At 45.6% G+C, this 19,449-nt stretch overlaps 1 protein-coding gene across 1 annotated transcript in view; it reads left to right on the plus strand.

Annotated features, from left to right (window-relative positions):
- LOC138768376 (intercellular adhesion molecule 1-like) overlaps positions 1-9,180 on the plus strand; it is a 30,786-nt gene extending 21,606 nt beyond the window's left edge. Inside the window, exons 3-8 of the mRNA XM_069946393.1 lie at positions 2,045-2,356; positions 3,841-4,128; positions 4,377-4,649; positions 5,630-5,863; positions 7,479-7,745; positions 8,458-9,180. Coding sequence (XP_069802494.1) covers positions 2,045-2,356; positions 3,841-4,128; positions 4,377-4,649; positions 5,630-5,863; positions 7,479-7,745; positions 8,458-8,702 — 1,619 coding nt within the window. The 3' untranslated portion in view covers positions 8,703-9,180. The remainder of the gene's footprint in view (positions 1-2,044; positions 2,357-3,840; positions 4,129-4,376; positions 4,650-5,629; positions 5,864-7,478; positions 7,746-8,457) is intronic.
- The last annotated feature ends 10,269 nt before the right edge of the window (positions 9,181-19,449 follow it).

Here is a 19,449-nt window from a genome sequence, read left to right on the forward strand (position 1 = left end):
ACGAATCCAGTGTAGGCAAAGAGGGTGCTCCTTTATCTCTGGTCACCCTGAAGGTGGATCTAGCAGCGCATAACTGCTTAAGTCTAAGTCTAACTGCAAAATTTTGTGTTATTGTTGTCCATTTTTTTCCCCCATTAGTTTTTTGCAAAATGGATAAGAAAAACGGAAGCGTTTGTGTGCCTCCATTTTGATCACTTTTTCCATTAATCAGTTTTTCCATTCCATAATAAAAAAAACGGATAAAAATGCATCCTTTTTTTTTAGCGTATACAAATACTGTTGACCGCATTTTTGTGTACACTAAAAAAAAATGCCTTTTTATGCGTTTTTCAATTTTTTTTTTTGTTGCAAAAAAGGATGAAAAAAAAAAACGGACAGCAAAAAATGCATAACTAGCACAATAAATTTTGCAATATGTATCAAGGCACTTGCGTCTAATGATGATTTTTGCGCAACAACTGTAAAATTTTGCACAGCCTATAAAAAACTTAACAAGAGGAAGCAGCTGTGTGTCTGAGTATGATAAAAAAAATTTTTTAAAATCTGCGCACTTTTCAACAAATTAGAGATAACGTGAAAAAAACAGTAATGAGATAACATTATGACCTGGAGGGATTATATTCTGCCTAGGCTATGTTACACCCCCTGGTATAGAATATATCCCCTCGGGTATACTGTGGCCTAGGCTATGTTACACCCCCTGGTATAGAATATATCCCCTCCTGTGTACTGTGGCTTGGGTCAGAACTGAGAAAAACAGTGACATGATAACTTCCAGGGACAGTCTGGCAGGGTATATTGTGGCCTGGGCTAGACTGTCCCCTGGTTTATAGTATGGCCTAGGCTATATTACACCCCTGGGTATTAAAATATATCCCCCGGGGTATACTGTGGCCTGGGCCAGGGGTGAGAAAACCAGTGAAGTAATAACATTATGGCCCGTAGAGATATAGCATGGCCTAGGCTGTTTTACACCCCAGGTGTAGCGTTTATCCCCCAGGGTATACTGTGGCCTGGTTTGACATTAGATGGATATATTCTGGCCTGGATGGGTATACTCTGGTCTAGGCTATGTTACACCCCAGGGTATACTTTGGTCTAGGCTATTTTACACACAGGGTATATTTTGGCCTAGGCTATTTTATACCCCGGGGTATACTCTGGCCTAGGCCATTTTATACCCCGGGGTATATTCTGGCCTAGGCTATTTTATACCCCGGGGTATACTCTGGCCTAGGACACTTTACACCCCGGGGTATATTCTGGCCTGGAGGGGTATAGTTTGGCCTAGGCTATTTTATACCCCGGGGTATATTCTGGCCTAGGCTATTTTATACCCCGGGGTATACTCTGGCCTAGGCTATTTTATACCCCGGGGTATACTCTGGCCTAGGCCATTTTATACCCGCGTATAATCTGGACGGGGGTTAAACTGGCCTGCTACAACGGGCTAAACCTTACTTATGAACTGCAGCTGTGTCCTGGGGGAGTATGACACCTTGTGGTCGGAGTGGGGTACTGCAGTAAACTGTAGGGAGAAGGGAAAAAAAGTTATAGACTCCCCTTTAAGTCACTGGATGTAATTGCACTGTAATCCCTAAAGATGCTAATCTGATGCTGTGTAAACCAATATAAATACATTTCTAAATAGTGCATCTAATTTGCAAGAGATGTACATGTAAATTCCACTATGTTTAATTTTCTATGCCACATTAGCTTTTAGACTAAGGTACCAACGTTTCTGTGTTAGGTTTTTGGTTTGCCCAATTTTGCTTGAACATGGCCCAGCTCTCTTACCATTCTGCTCAGCACATTGGTGGCCACTAAAGGAGAAATTGTGTATATACGTACAACCAGTAGAAACAACCCTGTTAAGGCTTGAACATAAATGAGGCAGGGGATGAGGCATTTCTCATGGTCATGGTCAGAGTGTGAGTGAGTGCATATTACGTCATGGTGGGTAATACATCAGGCTCAATGGCCTCTCTCCAATAATACAACTCAATGAATAAATAAAATGAATGTTCACTTGATGTCATTGCAGCTCTGCCTTCCAACGTCACTATAGACCTGCAGACTGAGCTAGAAGAAGGAAAAGAACATAAAATCACTTGTTCGGTTAATGGAGTTGCTCCCTTGCAGTATCTTACCGTATACATCACCAGAGGAGGGGAGGTCATCAGCAACAAATCCTATGCAGGACCCCATGTGAGGAATATAACTAATGTGAATCACTCATATACATTCAACGCTAGTCGCAGTGACAACCTCATGAACTTCTCCTGTGAGGCCGTCCTGCAACTTGGATCAGAACGTCATACAGTCAACTCCTCGGAGATAACTGCACGGACCTACAGTAAGTTGGATCATATCCGGCATTTCTGTCTTCTCTTAAAACAGTACAAAAGTAATTTACAAAGTAATCCCTATGTACATCCCTATCAGGATGGGGGAGGCAGGTGACCTATGACGGTCCTGCAATGTTATCAAAGGGGATCTGAATTTCCCATTAGAATGAAGCAACCCGCCACTCCATTCTTATAATCATGGGAGCCCCAGCACCATCACATAGTTAGCTCCTGTCCCGTGGATAAGGATAACTTTGTAAATTGGTAAAACCCCTTTAAAGACCAAATTTATTAGGATTTCCACCAAGAGAGGGAAGAGAGGATATGTAAAATAGCTCTCACACCTCTTGAGCAAAGAGACATCCCTTCAAGTTAAGTCTAACACATCCAAGGAGCCTTAGAATATTGACTAGGGATTTTATGCCAATCCAAACAATCTCTCTAAAAGAAAAGATTTCCTATCTGCAGACAACTGTTTTGGGGGGTTTTGCCCCTCATCAGTGCAGAGCAGGGTGTTCGCTGGCTAGTGAGAGGTCTATCGACGTGGTTTAAAGGGGTAGTGACTCTCCTTAAGGAGAGCCCATCATAAACACGTGTGGAGACTTACAGACCATTGCTGCTCCACTGAGAATTTTGGGAAGAAAGGATATGCAAAATAGCTCTCACACCTCTTAAACAAAGAGTTGTCCCTTCAAGTCAAGTCTCGCTCAGTCAAGGAGCCAGACAACACCCTGCTCTGCACTGATGAGGGGCAAAACCCCCCAAACAGCTGTCTGCAGATGGGAAATCTTTCCTTTTGAAGAGATTGTTTGGCTTGGCATAAAATCCCCAGTCAATGTTCTAAGGCTACTTGACTTAAAGGGGCATCTCTTTGCTCAAGAGGTGTGAGAACTATTTTGCATATCCTTTCTTCCCAGAACTCTCAGTGGAGCAGCAATGGTCTGTAAGTCTCCACACGTCTATATGACGGGCTCTCCTTAAGGAGAGTCACTACTCCTTTGACCCACCAAAAATGTAAAAATAGTCATGTATGCACGAGGACCTAGAGAACTGTGAGTAGTCTGGAGCCCCCATAGATAATAATGGTCATTGCCCCCTTTACCATCACCTATGTTATAATATAGTTTGAGTATATTTCTTTGTGATCTGTAATAGCTGACAGTCAGTCCACACTAGGGGATTCTAGTATCTCATCAGTTCAGGAAAGAAAAAAAGAAGACTGAAATTCTTTCTGCCACCACTAGGGGCATATGGATTTATTCAGAATGGTATAAATGTCTATGCAGTGACCTCCCCCTAGTGGTTATTTTAAACTATAAATAAATGATCGTTAGAAATTTTGGAATTCTCTATGTATAAAAAAAAAAATTAGCAGATATATTATATAAATTAAATTATAGGCACATGTTATTGCAGAGCTCATAAGAATAATGCATTGTCTGTGTTCAATATGAATTATATACATTAATATTTCTTTTTCCTGTAATATCAGCCCTGCCGGACGCTCCTGTTATATCGGTGCAGGAATGGATAGAAATCGGGACCTCCTTTACAGCCGAGTGTCTGGTCACCAATGGATTTCCCCCACAAGATGTCAGATTGACCCTGTTCATTCATGACACCCCAGTAGATGTCATTACAGTGGTGACAGATGATGGAACCATAAAGGGCACGGCCTATGGGAACGCTTCTGATCCATTTCCAGGACTGAGAACCATCCGCTGTGAATCTGAATTATTTACTTCGTTCTTAGCGAATTCGGTGAATGTAACGTTTTATGGTAAGTTGTTGGGGTCCGTCCATGCTGGGAGTGATCTAATATTACTAGATCAGAACTCCGTAGTATCTGGACCCAGTGATGTCATCATCCACCACTGACCCTTAACTGCCCCCCCCCCCCCCCAAAGAATTAATGTTCATTGATCACCAACATGAATTCCGGCCATTGTTTGCAATCTTTAGTATGTCGTAGGAACATAGCCTTATAGTGATGGTTGACGTTACCTCTTGTCTTTTCCTCTTTTCCAGAGCTTCCTACCGTGACATTAGCGCTATCCAGAAACATCACAGACCTGGGTGAGGATGTGACTGCTACTTGTGATATCGCCAACAAACATCCCGGGGCTTATGGTCTGTCTATTATTGTGGACGGTGAAGAAGAACAGAATGGGACGATGTTTACAATGACCCACACCTTCACTGCCAGCAGGAGAACTCCGCACCTTGACATCACCTGCACGGCTTATGTTATTGGAAATTCCAACTTATTCAGATCTGCGACACAGACCCTACAAGTACATTGTAAGTGTTTTGTGGTCACATTTGGCAGCTACTGAGTTTAAGAAGAGAGTCACCTAATCCACATGATGATGTAATCGGTTATGAATCCAAAGATACTTTAGTTAAAGGACAACTCCGGCCAAAACCTTTTTTATTACATAAGGAAAGTTAGCCAAATTCCTAATGTACATTAATTATGGGAAATGCACATACACTGCTATTTCCCTTAATTTAGTAGATCAGGCAGGGTTCAGATTCTGTAAAAAAAACTTTGACGTCACGAATCAGTTGTAATTACTATGAAGTGTCCAGCAGGAGGTGCACTATATGTAGAAATCTATGGCACTGCATTGTATATGCAACTGTATGTAATGTATCACAGGGACACAGGGCATAGAGGGACCAGGCTCACACCAGAAGAAAAGGAGATAGATGGCACCAAGCAGGGAGGGAGAGAGGTGCCTGTACATCTAACTACCTCCCCCCTCCCTCCCTGCTCGGTGTGTGGGATACATACACACAGTACTACTGCTCCCATCACCTGCTCATAGTATGAGCAGATGATGGGGGAGTAGTACCAGACCGATCCCTATCACCACAACCACCCCACATACATACATCCCTCCATCCAACACCCGCCCCAACCCACCGGCTGCTGGGGGTCACATCATGCAGCTCTCGGCAGGACGTTCATCTTCTGGGGGAAAGTGTGGCTCACATGAGTGCGGTGGTGTTGGCGGGTGGTCACGATTTTTTATAGAATCTGAAGCCTGCCTGATCTACTAAATAATTAAGGGAAATAGCGGTATATGTGCAGTTTCCATAATTAATGTACATTAGGAATTTGTCTAACTTTCCATAAGGAATAACATATTAAAAATACTTTTGGCCGGACTTCTCTTTTAACTTGTAGACAATTAAAGTACATAGGTGCATAGATAAACGGAAACAGGTGGATATCATTCATCAATAATATCAGATATTTACTGTTTCTATTTCAGACCCCCCAGAGATCACTGAGGATTTGTGCCCCTCCACTTTATTTCTGGTAGAAGGAAAGACACGGTTTTCATGCCAGGCCGATGGGAATCCAGAGCCGACAGTAGAATGCAGCAACAATGGAAGTTATATAAATGACATGGTGACAGTGACCAAAGACATGTCCGGGAGTTATACGTGTATAGCTACAAACCAGAAAGGAAACGCAACAAAGGAGGTCAATGTTATGGTGCAATGTACGTCTGCTGCTCTCTATGATCTCCACTTCATCCTCACCACCATAGCATTACATAGTGCCCTCTGACATCAATATAATGCATGTATATTCTGGGTCCTCCATTCTTGATGCTGTTACCATAGATCACCATAGGTATTTCCATCTGGTGGGGAAATCCAGGGTCTGGGAAAACTGGGTGACAACCTCAATTGGAGGTGTCATGTCTACTATCATCCCCATTCCTGAAACAAATATATAGTAGTAACAACTGGACAGATAAGCTACTCTCTCCCACCTGTAGGTGGCAATAGAGAGTAGAGAAGGTCTGTTTTGCATATTTTCCCAGGAAGCATTGCTTTAAAGTCTCCTTAATTTATACTGGATTGTCGAAAAGAAAATCCATCCAATTGTAAGTGGAATTCTGTGTAATGGCCAATGTGACAATAGGGAGAATATGGATTACTGTGTTTAAAGGGGTACTCTGGTGAAAATCTTTTTCCTTCAAATCAACTGCCATGATCCCTGTCCGGTATCGTCTAGTTGAGTTGTGTAAGTGAGTTAGTCAGAGACACACATGTATGGAGAACCTAGAGACTTTCACTTCTAATAGTATTCCCAGATACACCATGCGGTGTTAGATCCAAAAGGAGGGCAAGTCAGAGATCACCCCAGCCCACGCCGTGAACCTCTCAAAAACAGTGCAGGGCGATATTCTAGGACAGAGGAACTGACTCGGATAGAGCAAACTGTACGAAGGTCTACGTACTCTATCTCGCAGCGCAGGTGACACCGAATAATTTCGGACACTTATCTATTCTCAGGTAAACAAGACTAGGGCTTGTGTCACCCTGATCAGGGCAGAAGGTGGTTAGTGAAACACAGGCAGAAGTATTCTTCTCTTAATTATCTCTCAAGTTCTGGCAGAGCACACTACTACCCTGGGTTGGGGCTCTCACAATAAACTTCTCTCCTCTTCTCTGCTCAACACTAAACTGCACCAACACCACTATCCTAACTCAGCACTTAAAGTATCTCCGAGCACAGATCCAGTGAACACAAGCCTGTACCAAAGAAGTTATCTATTACTAATGTATCCTTTATCACAAGAGACTATTAGTAAAGCCATTTTATTTATTTTACTGGGACTCAGTGATCATTGCACCAGCACCTACACCTCTCCGCTATACACTCCTTGGGTCACTCTCCCCTTTCTGTGGATGTACCGACAGTCCAGTTGGGTCATCTCCCCACTTTGGACCATCATGACAGGAGCCCAAGGAACCCATCACAGCCCAGCAAGTCACCAACCATTTTAGGGGGATACAGTCAGCCACAACTAAAAGCAGGTATACCACCACACCTGTGTGCTGAACCAGCACTGGCGTCACCACAGTACCATCACTGGCTGAGCTGTATTACAACACAGCACCACACATATAGCATCTGATAAGTACTGGAAATCTATGTAACTTTCTGAAACCAGTTGATTTGAAAGAAAAAAAATTTGCTGCATAACCCCCTAGTAGAATATCTGCTGGTATCACAACATTCCCCTTATACCTACTGTATGTCACTCCCCCTATGCATCCATTTTCTGTATTTCTCATTAAAAAAAATTTCCCTCTTTTCCTTAGATCGCCCATCGTGCCCAATCCTGACTGTTATACCCAATGCAACAATTACAACAGGAAATCCACTAAATATAACATGCAGGTCGGATGGGTCGCCGGCTCCCACATACAGCTGGCAGATCCCCATTAATGCTGGGGTCACATACTCCCCGGATAACAGCTCAGTCATCATCCACACAGCAACATGGGCCCACAGTGGTACATACACATGTGTGGCCAGGAACGTACATGGAGGAGCGTCTGAAAAACAGGAGGTCACGGTTGTGTCTGGTGAGTAACAATGCAAAAGGATGCTGGTTGACCTCAGAGAGATCAACCAGAACACCGCAGAGACACCATCACATGTCTCGATGTCAGTGTATTCTAGAACATTGCCCCCTGGGAAGTCAAATATGCAAAAGAACACTGCAAAGACACTATCACGTGTCTCAATGTCAGTGAACTAGCCAGACCTTCCTCCGGAAAGGAACAACCAAGCCAAGGAATGTCTCCAATCAAGGAAACCACCCAAGCAAGGTATCCATCCACAGACAGCTGTTTCAGGGTATTTGCTTGTCATCAGTGTGGGGGTTACTCCACACTGATGAGGGGCAAATACCCCAAAACAGCTGTCTGTGGATGGATACCTTGCTTGGGTGGTCTCCTTAATCGGAGACAATCCTTGGCTTAGTTGTTCCTTCCCGGAGGAAGGTCTGGCTAGTTCACTGACGTTGAGACATGTGATGGTGTCTCTGCAGTGTTCTTTTGCATATGGTGAGTAACAATGTCAGGGAATTCAAGGGGTTATGTAGCCGATCTTCATCCTCCCACTATCCCCCTCCTCCTATTGTGCTGCTTGGTTAGGTGTCAGTCTTCTGTATAGTTCTGACATACTATTCCTGAACAAGGAAGCTCAGTATGAACAGATACAAGATATTTCAACCATATCGGAGATCTATTTAAAACTTGTAAAATTGTTCTGTGTCTCTGCTTCCCTTCACAGATGTTAATATTGGACTGCTTGTTGGTATAGTGGCCGCCATACTGGTCCTACTTCTTATTGGAGCCACAGTAGGCTATATCTGGTGGAAAAAGGGTCGAAAGGGATTTTACGAACTGCTGGCGAATAACAAGAGCAAAAGTCACCAGAATGGTGGTGTCCCACCCTCAAAGAGCAACACTGAAATAGAGTTAGAGTCGCAGACTACGCATGAAATTCCCTCTGGGACCTCAAAACCCAAACAGTGAGCTTCCTTATTGTGAATATGGACTCCTATGTGAGCCGCCATGTTGTGGCCTCTGTGGTCAAATACAACTATGACAGACGGTCGTCATGGAAACCAGAATCCTTTTACGTCATCCTGGACACTAAGGAGAATACTGGCGAATAGGAAAATATTCCAGCTAGGATTGGTTAATTTGAATGGTGGTTTCCCCTAGCAACCAATCAGATGCCAGCTGTCAGTTTTAATTGGAACAGCAGAGGCAACATAACTATTCTCTATACATGGCTCCCCCCACACAGAGAGATATTTTTATATGTTTTTTTATCAGTTATTTTTGTAATATTTGTGTGTACTCTAATTTTGCTGAACTGTAGACGTATAAAGACGTCAAGTACGTTTACCAAAGAACCAGAATTTCTTTTATTTATGACAGAGTCATCAAGATGAGAAAAACCTGAAGCTGCCAGCTCGGTGGGGCAGCGGTGTACCCCTAAAGAGAGACGGGGAGGGGGGGGGGGGGGGGTCAGGAAAGGAATGGAGCACAACATGAGATTAGATAGATAGAAAAAGTATAATAGGTGCGGCACTCAGGGTAAAATCTTGGAGGTGGGTGCCAGTAGAACGAACCGTGGAGACTGTATATAGAAGATAAATTACCGCAGCACTCCAGATAAAATCAAACAGGTGAGTTTATTGCTCCCACAGGTGCAATGTTTCGCTCATACAATCAGAGCTTTCTCAAGCCTGTTGATTGTATGAGCGAAACGTCGCACCTGTGGGAGCAATAAACTCACCTGTTTGATTTCATCCGGAGTGCTAAAAAAAAAAATCTATTGTGGCCAGAGGCAGAATCCTGTGTGCAGCCACAACAGTGACTGGCAGAACAGAGAGCCAATGTCTGCTTGTTCTGTCTATCCACTGTACTTAACTATAACAGCGTATTAGGAGCCTCATGGTTATATACATAGGTGCAGGAGCAGACTACCTTCTGCTTAACCCCTTATTTACTGCAGTGTGTAAGTGACCCAGTGTTCTCTTACATGCTGCAACACAAAAAAAGGGTTAATACAGAAGACAATTAGCTCTCTGCTTCACTACTCCTGCACTGATAACCTCTGACCTCTGTTCTCTGAGCTCCTGCAGAGGTCAGGGGTTATCAGAGTAGTGAGGCAGAGAGCTAACTGTCTTGAGCTTATTAACCCTTTTTTGTGTTGCAGCATGTAAGACAACACTGGGTCACTTACACTCTACAGTACATAAGGGGTTAAGCAAAAGGACGCAGGAGGCTCTTATCTTCCCTGTGCATCCCCGGGCCCCCCTCCCCCCAGGGGCCCCATAGCAACTGCCTTCCCTGCCTCTACGGTAGCTACACCACTGGCTGCAGTGATTTACCTTAGATAGATAGATAGATAGGAAAATAGATTGATGTAGATATAGGTATATATACAATTGTACAAATGTAAATAAAAGAAAAATGTAATGAATAAAAAAAAAGACATCTATCTATGTATATCCTATGTATATCCTATCTATCTATCTATCTATCTATCTTTCTATCTCCTATCTATCTATCTATCTATCTATCTCCTATCTATCTATCTATCTATCTATCTATCTATCTATCCATCCTTTCTTATGCCATCCATAATATTCTGATCCCTGGGTGTTTGTCCTCTTTTGCTCTGTTCTTCTACACGTCGGTCAATCTCTATACATGGAATTACAGCAGGGTCCCAGGTGATGTCTGGGTTGTGGATCCCTGCACAGTATTTCTTCTCTCTTCAGAGTTCCCACACTTGGACCCCAATCAATAAGAAAGTGATCCTGGTTATATGTCATCATTTACTGTACTAGGAAAGCCCCTTGAAATAGCATAAATAATAGGTCCGTATATGATCCCTGCCACAGCTCTCTGTTATGCCGCAGCTTGGTAACACTAGTAAATTGGTTTCGAGCCACTGTAATTCACTTTGTCTATGTCCTATAATACACATTGTCATTCAAGTTTTTTATTTGTTTGTTTTTTTAATTTTTTTTATTCTATTACTGATTGTATAGAATTTTATGTTATATGTGTATATATGTCCCTCTCAGGTATCATATGTTTTATTAGGGGATTATGATTTGTTATTATCATATTGATATTGTTTTATTGATCACTTCTGAAATAAGCTACATAATGTTTCTATAGGCACCCGGGATAGTTAAAGGGTAAGAGCGTCAGATGGCGGTGTTATATTCACATTTAGCGGTCTCAGACCCCCATACTGGGAACACTGAACCAAATGTAGATTAACATGGGCTTCCATGGTGCTATATATTTGGTTCAGTAACTTGGGAGTCTGGATCTAGTAGGTTGTGTAGATGATCCAAAATAATTAAGCCTCCCAGAAGTCTCTACCAGAGCTGCCAGTGACAGTATTTTCTGTGTATATATGTTATATACTGTATCAACTTTGTGCAATAAAGTGTTTTTTTTTTCTGTAAAATGTGTTTTATGGGAATGTAATAAGCACCCAAACTATATATATATATATATATATATATATATATATATATATATTTGCTCATAGAAGGTGCAGCAATCTTCTTCATACAAATGGTATCACTGGTATAATGATCCTATCACTGTGTACTACAGGGCGTAGAACAGTGTTTAGAGGATTTATTTATTGAGCACACTGGGTAAACATCCACAGTGCAGGGAGAAAACGCAAATGAACATCAGTATGAATGACTTCTTCTCATTTGAGATGGTGAGATTGACATTGAAGTTTTCATAGGTGTTTGTCTATTAAATAAAGGCATTGGTTACTGAACATTAGTATACTAGTATTCAGACCCATCGATCTGACACTTGGGGAGAGATTTATCAAACATGCTTTAAAGTGAAACTGACTCAGTTGCCCCTAGCAACTAATCAGATTCCACCTTTCATTTTCCAAAGAGTCTGTGAGGAATGAAAGGTTTAATCTGATTGGTTGCTAGGGGCAACTGAGCCAGTTTCACTTTACACCATGTTTGATAAATCTCCCCCTTGATATTTAGCTCTGGCCCCTCCCCTTTCTGTTGATTGGAGTCACTTGGGGTAAATTCAGTTGATTGGACAGGATCTGGAAAGATACCCACCCTGTCTTTATAGGGTCTTACAACTGACAATGCATCAGAGTAAACACCAAGCCACGAGGAGGAAAGAACTGCCTGTAAAGCTCAGAAACAGGATTGTGTGGAGCACAGATCTGGAGAAGAGGACATAAACATATCTGCTGCACTGAAAGATCCCAGTAGCACAACAGCCTCCATAATTCTTACATGGAAGACATTTGGAACAACCAGGTCATCCATCACTGCATCCTTCACCAATCTGGTCTTTCTGGCAGAGCAGCCGAAAAGAAGCTTGTACAGCTACAGCTTAGGGACAGATCTGTTAAAGGGGTATCCAGCGCTACAAAAACATGGCCACTATTCCCCCTCTCTTGTCTCCAGTTTGGGTGGGGTTTTAAACTCAGTTCCATTGAAGTAAATGGAGCTTAATTGCAAACCACACCAGAACTGGAGACAACAGTATGGGGAAAAGTGGCCATGTTTTTGTAGCGCTGGATAACCCCTTTTACCCCTTAGCGTTCCCGCCGGGACCCCGCTCTGAACGGCACCGATCCCGGCTGCAATCTGCAGCCGGGCAGTGCCTCTATTAGCCGGCGCGGGTCCCGTTGCCGCGCCGGCTAATTAAGCCCTTCAATGCAGCTGTCAAACCTGACAGCTGCATTGAAGTGCTTTCCTCCGTGCATCCCTGGTGTCTAGTGGGTCGGATCTCCCCCCCGCGGAGATCTGTTCTTCTGCCCGTGCCGGGCCTCAGCGTCGGAATGACGCTGATCCCGGCTCGGCAATAGATTGCTGTGGCCTGCAGCAGGCCATAGCAATCTATGACCGATCTAATGGATCTTTGCTGTGTATATACACAGCATTGATCTCTATGAGAGATCAGTGCTATGTATATACAAGTCCCCCAGGGGGGCTTCTAGTGTATGTAAAAAAAAAAGTAAAAAAGTGTTTTTATTAATAAAAAATCCCCTCCCCTAATAAAAGTCCAAATCACCCCCCTTTTCCCATTTTATAAATAAAAATTATTAAATAAACAAATTAATAAACATATTTAGTATCACCGCACACGTAATCGCCCGAACTATTAATTAATCACATTCCTGATCTCGTACGGTAAACGGCGTCAGCGCAAAAAAATCCCAAAGTGCAAAATTGCGCATTTTTGGTCGCATCAAATCCAGAAAAAATGTAATAAAAAGCGATCAAAAAGTCGTATATGCGCAATCAAGGTACCGGTAGAAAGAACGCATCATGGCGCAAAAACTGACACCTCACACAGCCCCATAGACCAAAGGATAAAAGCGCTATATACCTGGGAATGGAGCGATTTTATGTGACATATATTTGTTAACAATGGTTTGAATTTTTTACAGGCCATCCGATACAATAAAAGTTATACATGTTATATATCGTTGTAATTGTAACGACTTGAGGAACATGCATAACAAGTCAGTTTTACCATAGGGCGAACGGCGTAAATGCAAAACTCCCCGAAATCAAAACAAATTCGTTTTTTTTTCAATTTGACAGCGCAAATGATTTTTTTCCGGTTTCACAACATATTTTATGGAAAAATTATGCCTGTAATTGCAAAGTACAATTGGTTTTGCAAAAAATAAGCACTCATATAAGTCTCTAGGTGAAAAAATGCAAGCGCTATGGACTTTTAAACATAAAATGGAAAAAGCAAAAGCGCAAAAACGAAAATTGGCTTTGACCTTAAGGGGTTAATGTCCTTGAGTGGACCTAATGGAAGATCTCAATGGTAGAGGGAATGAGTCAACACTTCAGGACTGTAATATTGATAGTCATACCAAAAACTTATAAGTATCAAACTTGTGAAGGGAAGGGGGTGGAGGTGCACAGGAGGATCCTGAAAGGGCTTACATACAGGGGCGCCGCAATCATGAGGCGACCTGAGTCGTCTGCCTCAGGCGGCGCCACCAGCTGTCTTCATGGGGGCGGCATTCAGTGGCAGATTATAATATGAGCGGTTCGGGCGGCCGCCCACATTATAATCCGCCACTGATCGTACCATGTACCGGAGTCCCCCCGCGCCCGGACAGCATCTGTAATGAGATGCTGTGAGCAGGGGAGACTGTATTCATAAGCGCCGCGCTGTAATGAATCAGCCGCGCGGCGCTTATGAATACAGTCTCCCCCGCTCACAGCATCTCATTACAGATGCTGTCCGGGCGCGGGGGGACTCCGGTAAATGCATTCCACGTCCGTGATCCGTCAGGATCACGGAACGTGGGAATGCAGCCTTAGTCCCCCGGCTGATGTGCGGCTGCCGGGGGTGTCCCATCCTGTCTCCGGCAGCGCGCGCATCAGAGAGCTCCCCGTGCGCCGGAAGTCACAGCCACAGGCACACGGGGAGCTCTCTGATGCGCGCGCTGCCGGGGACAGGACAGGATGGGACACCCCGGGCAGCCGCACATCAGCCGGGACCAGACCAGAGAGGCTCGACGGGGGAACGGATGGCAGGTGAGTTGTGTGCTGTTTTTTGTTTTTGTTTTATCTGCTGTGCAGGGGGGGGGAGAGGGGGACCATCTATAACGTAGGGGGGGAAGAGGGGGACCATCTATAAGGGGGGGGGGAAGAGGGGGACCATCTATAAGGGAGGGGGGAAAGAGGGGGACGATCTATAAGGTAGGGGGGGAGGACCATCTATAAGGTAGGGGGAGAGGGAAGAGGGGGACCATCTATAGGGGGGGGGGAGGGGACCATCTATAAGGGAGGGGGGAAAGAGGGGGACCATCTATAAGGGAGGGGGGAAAGAGGGGGACCATCTATAAGGGAGGGGCGGGAGGGGGACTGTCTATAAGGGGGGGGGGAGAGGGGGACCATCTATAAGGTAGGGGGGGAAGAGGGGGACCATCTATAAGGGGGCATCTATAAGGGAGGGGGGAGAGGGGGACCATGTATAAGGGGGGGAGGGGGACCATCTATAAGGGAGAGGGGACCATCTATAAGGGAGGGGGAGAGGGGGACCATCTATAAGGGGGGGGGGGGAAGAGGGGGACCATCTATAAGGGGGGGAGAGAGGGAAGAGGGGGACCATCTATAAGGGGGGGGGAGAGGGGGACCATCTATAAGGGGGGGGAGAGAGGGAAGAGGGGGACCATCTATAAGGGGGGGGGGAAGAGGGGGACCATCTATAAGGGGGGGGGGAGAGGGGGACCATCTATAAGGGAGGGGAAAGAGGGGGACCATCTATAAGGGAGGGGGGAGAGGGGGACCATCTATAAGGTAGGGGGGGAAGAGGGGGACCATCTATAAGGGAGGGGGAGAGGGAAGAGGGGGACCATCTATAGGGGGGGGAAGGGGACCATCTATAAGGGAGGGGGGAAAGAGGGGGACCATCTATAAGGGGGGGCCATCTATAAGGGAGGGGGGAAAGAGGGCGACCATCTATAAGGGGGGGACCATCTATAAGGGAGGGGCGGGAGGGGGACTGTCTATAAGGGGGGGGAAGAGGGGGACCATCTATAAGGGGGGGAAGAGGGGGACCATCTATAAGGGAGGGGGGAAGAGGGGGACCATCTATAAGGGAGGGGGAAAGAGGGGGACCATCTATAAGGGAGGGGGACTGTCTATAAGGGGGGGGGGAAGAGGGGGACCATCTATAAGGGAGGGGGGAGAGGGGGACCATCTATAAGGGAGAGGGGACCATCTATAAGGGGGGGAAGAGGGGGACCATCTATAAGGGGGGGGAGAGGGGGGACCATCTATAAGGGGGGGGGAGAGGGGGACCATCTATAAGGGGGGGGAGAGAGGGAAGAGGGGGACCATCTATAAGGGGGGGGGAAGAGGGGGACCATCTATAAGGGGGGGAAGAGGGGGACCATCTATAAGGGAGGGGAAAGAGGGGGACCATCTATAAGGGAGGGGGGAGAGGGGGACCATCTATAAGGGAGGGGGGAGAGGGGGACCATCTATAAGGGGGGGGAGAGGGGGGGACCATCTATAAGGGGGGGAGAGGGGGACCATCTATAAGGGGGGGAGAGAGGGAAGAGGGGGACCATCTATAAGGGGGGGGGAAGAGGGGGACCATCTATAAGGGGGGGGAAGAGGGGGACCATCTATAAGGGAGGGGAAAGAGGGGGACCATCTATAAGGGAGGGGGGAGAGGGGGACCATCTATAAGGGAGGGGGGGAGAGGGGGACCATCTATAAGGGAGGGGGGAGAGGGGGACCATCTATAAGGGGGGGGGGGAGAGGGGGACCATCTATAAGGGGGGGGGGGACCATCTATAAGGGGGGGAAGAGGGGGGACCATCTATAAGGGGGGGAAGAGGGGGACCATCTATAAGGGGGGAAGAGGGGGACCATCTCCTAAAAGATCAGCACCCTCCTCTCCTGACATCCTCTGTGCTGCTGTGACCTCTCCTAAAAGATCAGCACCCTCCTCTCCTGACATCCTCTGTGCTGCTGGGACCTCTCCTATAGGATTAGCACCCTCATCTCCTGACATCCTCTGTGCTGCTGGGACCTCTCCTATAGGATTAGCCCCCTCCTCTCCTGACATCCTCTGTGCTGCTGGGACCTCTCCTATAAAGTCAGCCCCCTCCTCTCCTGACATCCTCTGTGCAGAAAGGGACCAAACATTATGTTTATTGGGGACAGCAGTGGGGGGGGGGGGGCAGTAGTGGATTATAATGTGGGCGGATTGACGGGGGGGGGGGGGGGGGCGTCATTCTATAGTTCGCCTCGGGCAGCAGAGAGGCTAGAATCACCCCTGCTTACATATAAATAAATAACTACACCAAAACATAAGGAACATGTACATTATATTGTTACTATATTTGTAAAATACTGTGTTGGCGCAATAAATACATATTATCATTATTACTATAATTATTATTATATTAATGCTTTTACTTTCTACTACTCTCCACTTTGAGCTATGGTTTTTGGTCCCTAGATGGCTCCATAGCTCCAATTTATGTAAAAGTTTCCAACTTACAGGCAAACAGTAAAACTTCACTTTTCATAATGATATTAGTAGAGATGAGCGAACCTGGAGCATGCTCGAGTCGATCCGAACCCGAACTTTCGGCATTTGATTAGCGGTGGCTGCTGAAGTTGGATAAAGCCCTAAGGCTATGTGGAAATCATGGATATAGTCATTGGCTGTATCCATGTTTTCCAGACAACCTTAGAGCTTTATCCAAGTTCAGCAGCCCCAGCTAATCAAATGCCGAACGTTCGGGTTCGGATCGACTCAAACCTGAACCCGGTTCGCTCATCTCTAGATATTAGGTATTGAGCTACTCGTTTTGGAGGCTAGATGGCACTACAACACTACTTCAAAGGTTATTCCCATTTTATAAAGTGAAAAGGTTCACAGGCTCACAGTGCCCACCAGCGCCCCACATGTAGTGACAGACCAAGGTCTTAAAAACTGTATGCAACTGGACTGTACAAGAGCCTGCAAGTTTAACAGTAAAGGAGTTATTGTTACACTGCACCCCTCCTTGCCTCCCTGTTGTCTGGCCCACCTGAACCATACCAACACCAAGGGCCCCATTGCCGGACACCACCGACCACTACATACACAGGTGCAGCCCCCCTTAAACTTCTACAGCAGCCCACAGAAGAGAGAGAACACGGGAAGCTCCATAGAGTAACCACTTCCTGTGGAAGCCCTGGTGCCCACCTGAGACCGTGACAAGTCTATGCCAAAGGCTGCAGTGCACCACAAGACCCAGCCATCCTGCAGGTAACAGCACACTCTCACTCTGCAGCTTTCTGTGCATCCCCTCATTCCAGAGCTCAGTGCTACACACAGGATAGGCTTAGCCACCTACAGGCCTTACGACTACTATCACCATCATCCTCTCACTCTCTTTCACAACCCAGCACGTTGCAAGTTACATTTCTGGCGTCACGAACAGGATAGGTGGTGTGCCTGTCACAAAGTACTGACACCTTTGCTGTGAGAAAACCACCCTCAAGTGGCTGCTAACCGCAAAAGAGGGGGAACCCTGTACCTACAGAGTCTTTAACTGTGTGCTGCCTGCTTGTGAGAAAAGTCTGCCAATGTGTTTACTGAGCTGTTTGCCTTAGAGAAACTTTGCTTAAAAGAGGGGGAAGATGGAATCCGTATCCCTGTGTGGGAACTTACAGATGTACAGCATGGACTTTGCTTTATTGAAAGAGACTTTACAAGATATCATTCTTCAGGTTTCCTTCACTATGCCCCCTTTACTGTGCTCTCAGCGACTTTGCCACAATTCTTAAGAGGGATTTGTTTGCTGGGCCACAGAAGCAGTGCACCGCACCCCAAGGGGTTGACTACAGTTCCGCTACGGCGCGGGAAAGTCCTGCCTTACTCCAAGGTAATGAAACAGCAGCTCCACAACAGCAACAGTGTACCACAAAGTTTCAATGAGGCCTGCACAGACAGCACTTCTGGAGACCATGGTGTGCCGCCATCATAGGTGTGCTCCAGACCCATTGGAGAAACACTCCTCTGCCCCACACAGATAGCTTTGATCTGAGCGCCTTATGCCCTAAAGTGTTGGGATACCCGTCCTGCTAGGGTAGTATGAGGTCCCTGGTCCCTGCACTGGGTTGAGCAGACTTCCCAGGGTTTCCCAAAATAGCCATGCATTACATTAGGATATGTAGGCTTTAACTGCAGCTTTGTCCTACTGGGGTTAGTACCTTACTTTAGGTATGCTGCCGTGTTTCTTGTTGAGGGTATCCCTGGTGTGGACAAGATGATCCTCAGAGGCCGTCCTTCCTTCTGAGGGGTCTAGCACTGCATGCTAGCCATGGTTAACAGCATACAACAAATTACTCTCACTGTGTCTCTTTCTCCAACACTCCTGACTAAGAAGACCCTGTCAAGGGTCCTGGCCGGAGCCAGGCCCTGACTGTACTGTAGCAGGAACTGTCTCTGTGTCTTTCTATCTCTACTGACTGACTAGAAACCCCCCCATCACCACCACCAGGAACTAGCTCCTACTTATAGGGACAACTTAGCTAGGCTGTGATTGGTGGGGCCATGTGTGTAAAAGGAAGAAGAGTGGTGATAGGACGGGAAAAATAGGAAAAACTTTTAACACACAGGTTTTAAAAAAAAAAAAATAGTAATTTTGAACCAATAATTCAGTAATTCTGAACCAATACACTGAAAATGACCAGAAATTTTAAAAATATTATTATGTGAAATACATAAACTGAACAAGCAAAACAAGCTTCTCCTCCTCCATGGTAGTGCAGTGGTGATTTCTTCTGTGCATGTGTGTTGCTATTTTCTAGTTAAAATGGTTGCCAGGTGGAGGTACACATTTACAGATCCGTATTTTGCCGACTGTTTTGCAGGGTTATGGACGTTATAGACGCTCACATAGACTTAATGCTGGGGTTCTGAGTTCAAATCCAACCAAAGGCAACATCTGCAAAGAGTTTGTATCTTCTCTCTGTGTTTCCTCCCTCATCCAAAACAGATAGTCGAATTTAGACTGTGACTGTGAATCAGTTGGCGCCATACAAATAAAAGCATTTCTGTAATTATAGACAAATTCTACAGACGCGTAAATAGTGCCATAGACATTTCTGCTGTGTCTTTATCACACCCAGTCATATGCACGGAGGTCAGATCATTTGGTCACATGAAGCCTCTCAAACAGTGAAAGCATCCCCCAGTCCAGTCC

Source organism: Dendropsophus ebraccatus, chromosome 1 (assembly GCF_027789765.1).
Source record: "Dendropsophus ebraccatus isolate aDenEbr1 chromosome 1, aDenEbr1.pat, whole genome shotgun sequence".
In the NCBI taxonomy this organism is placed as follows: Eukaryota; Metazoa; Chordata; class Amphibia; order Anura; family Hylidae; genus Dendropsophus; species Dendropsophus ebraccatus.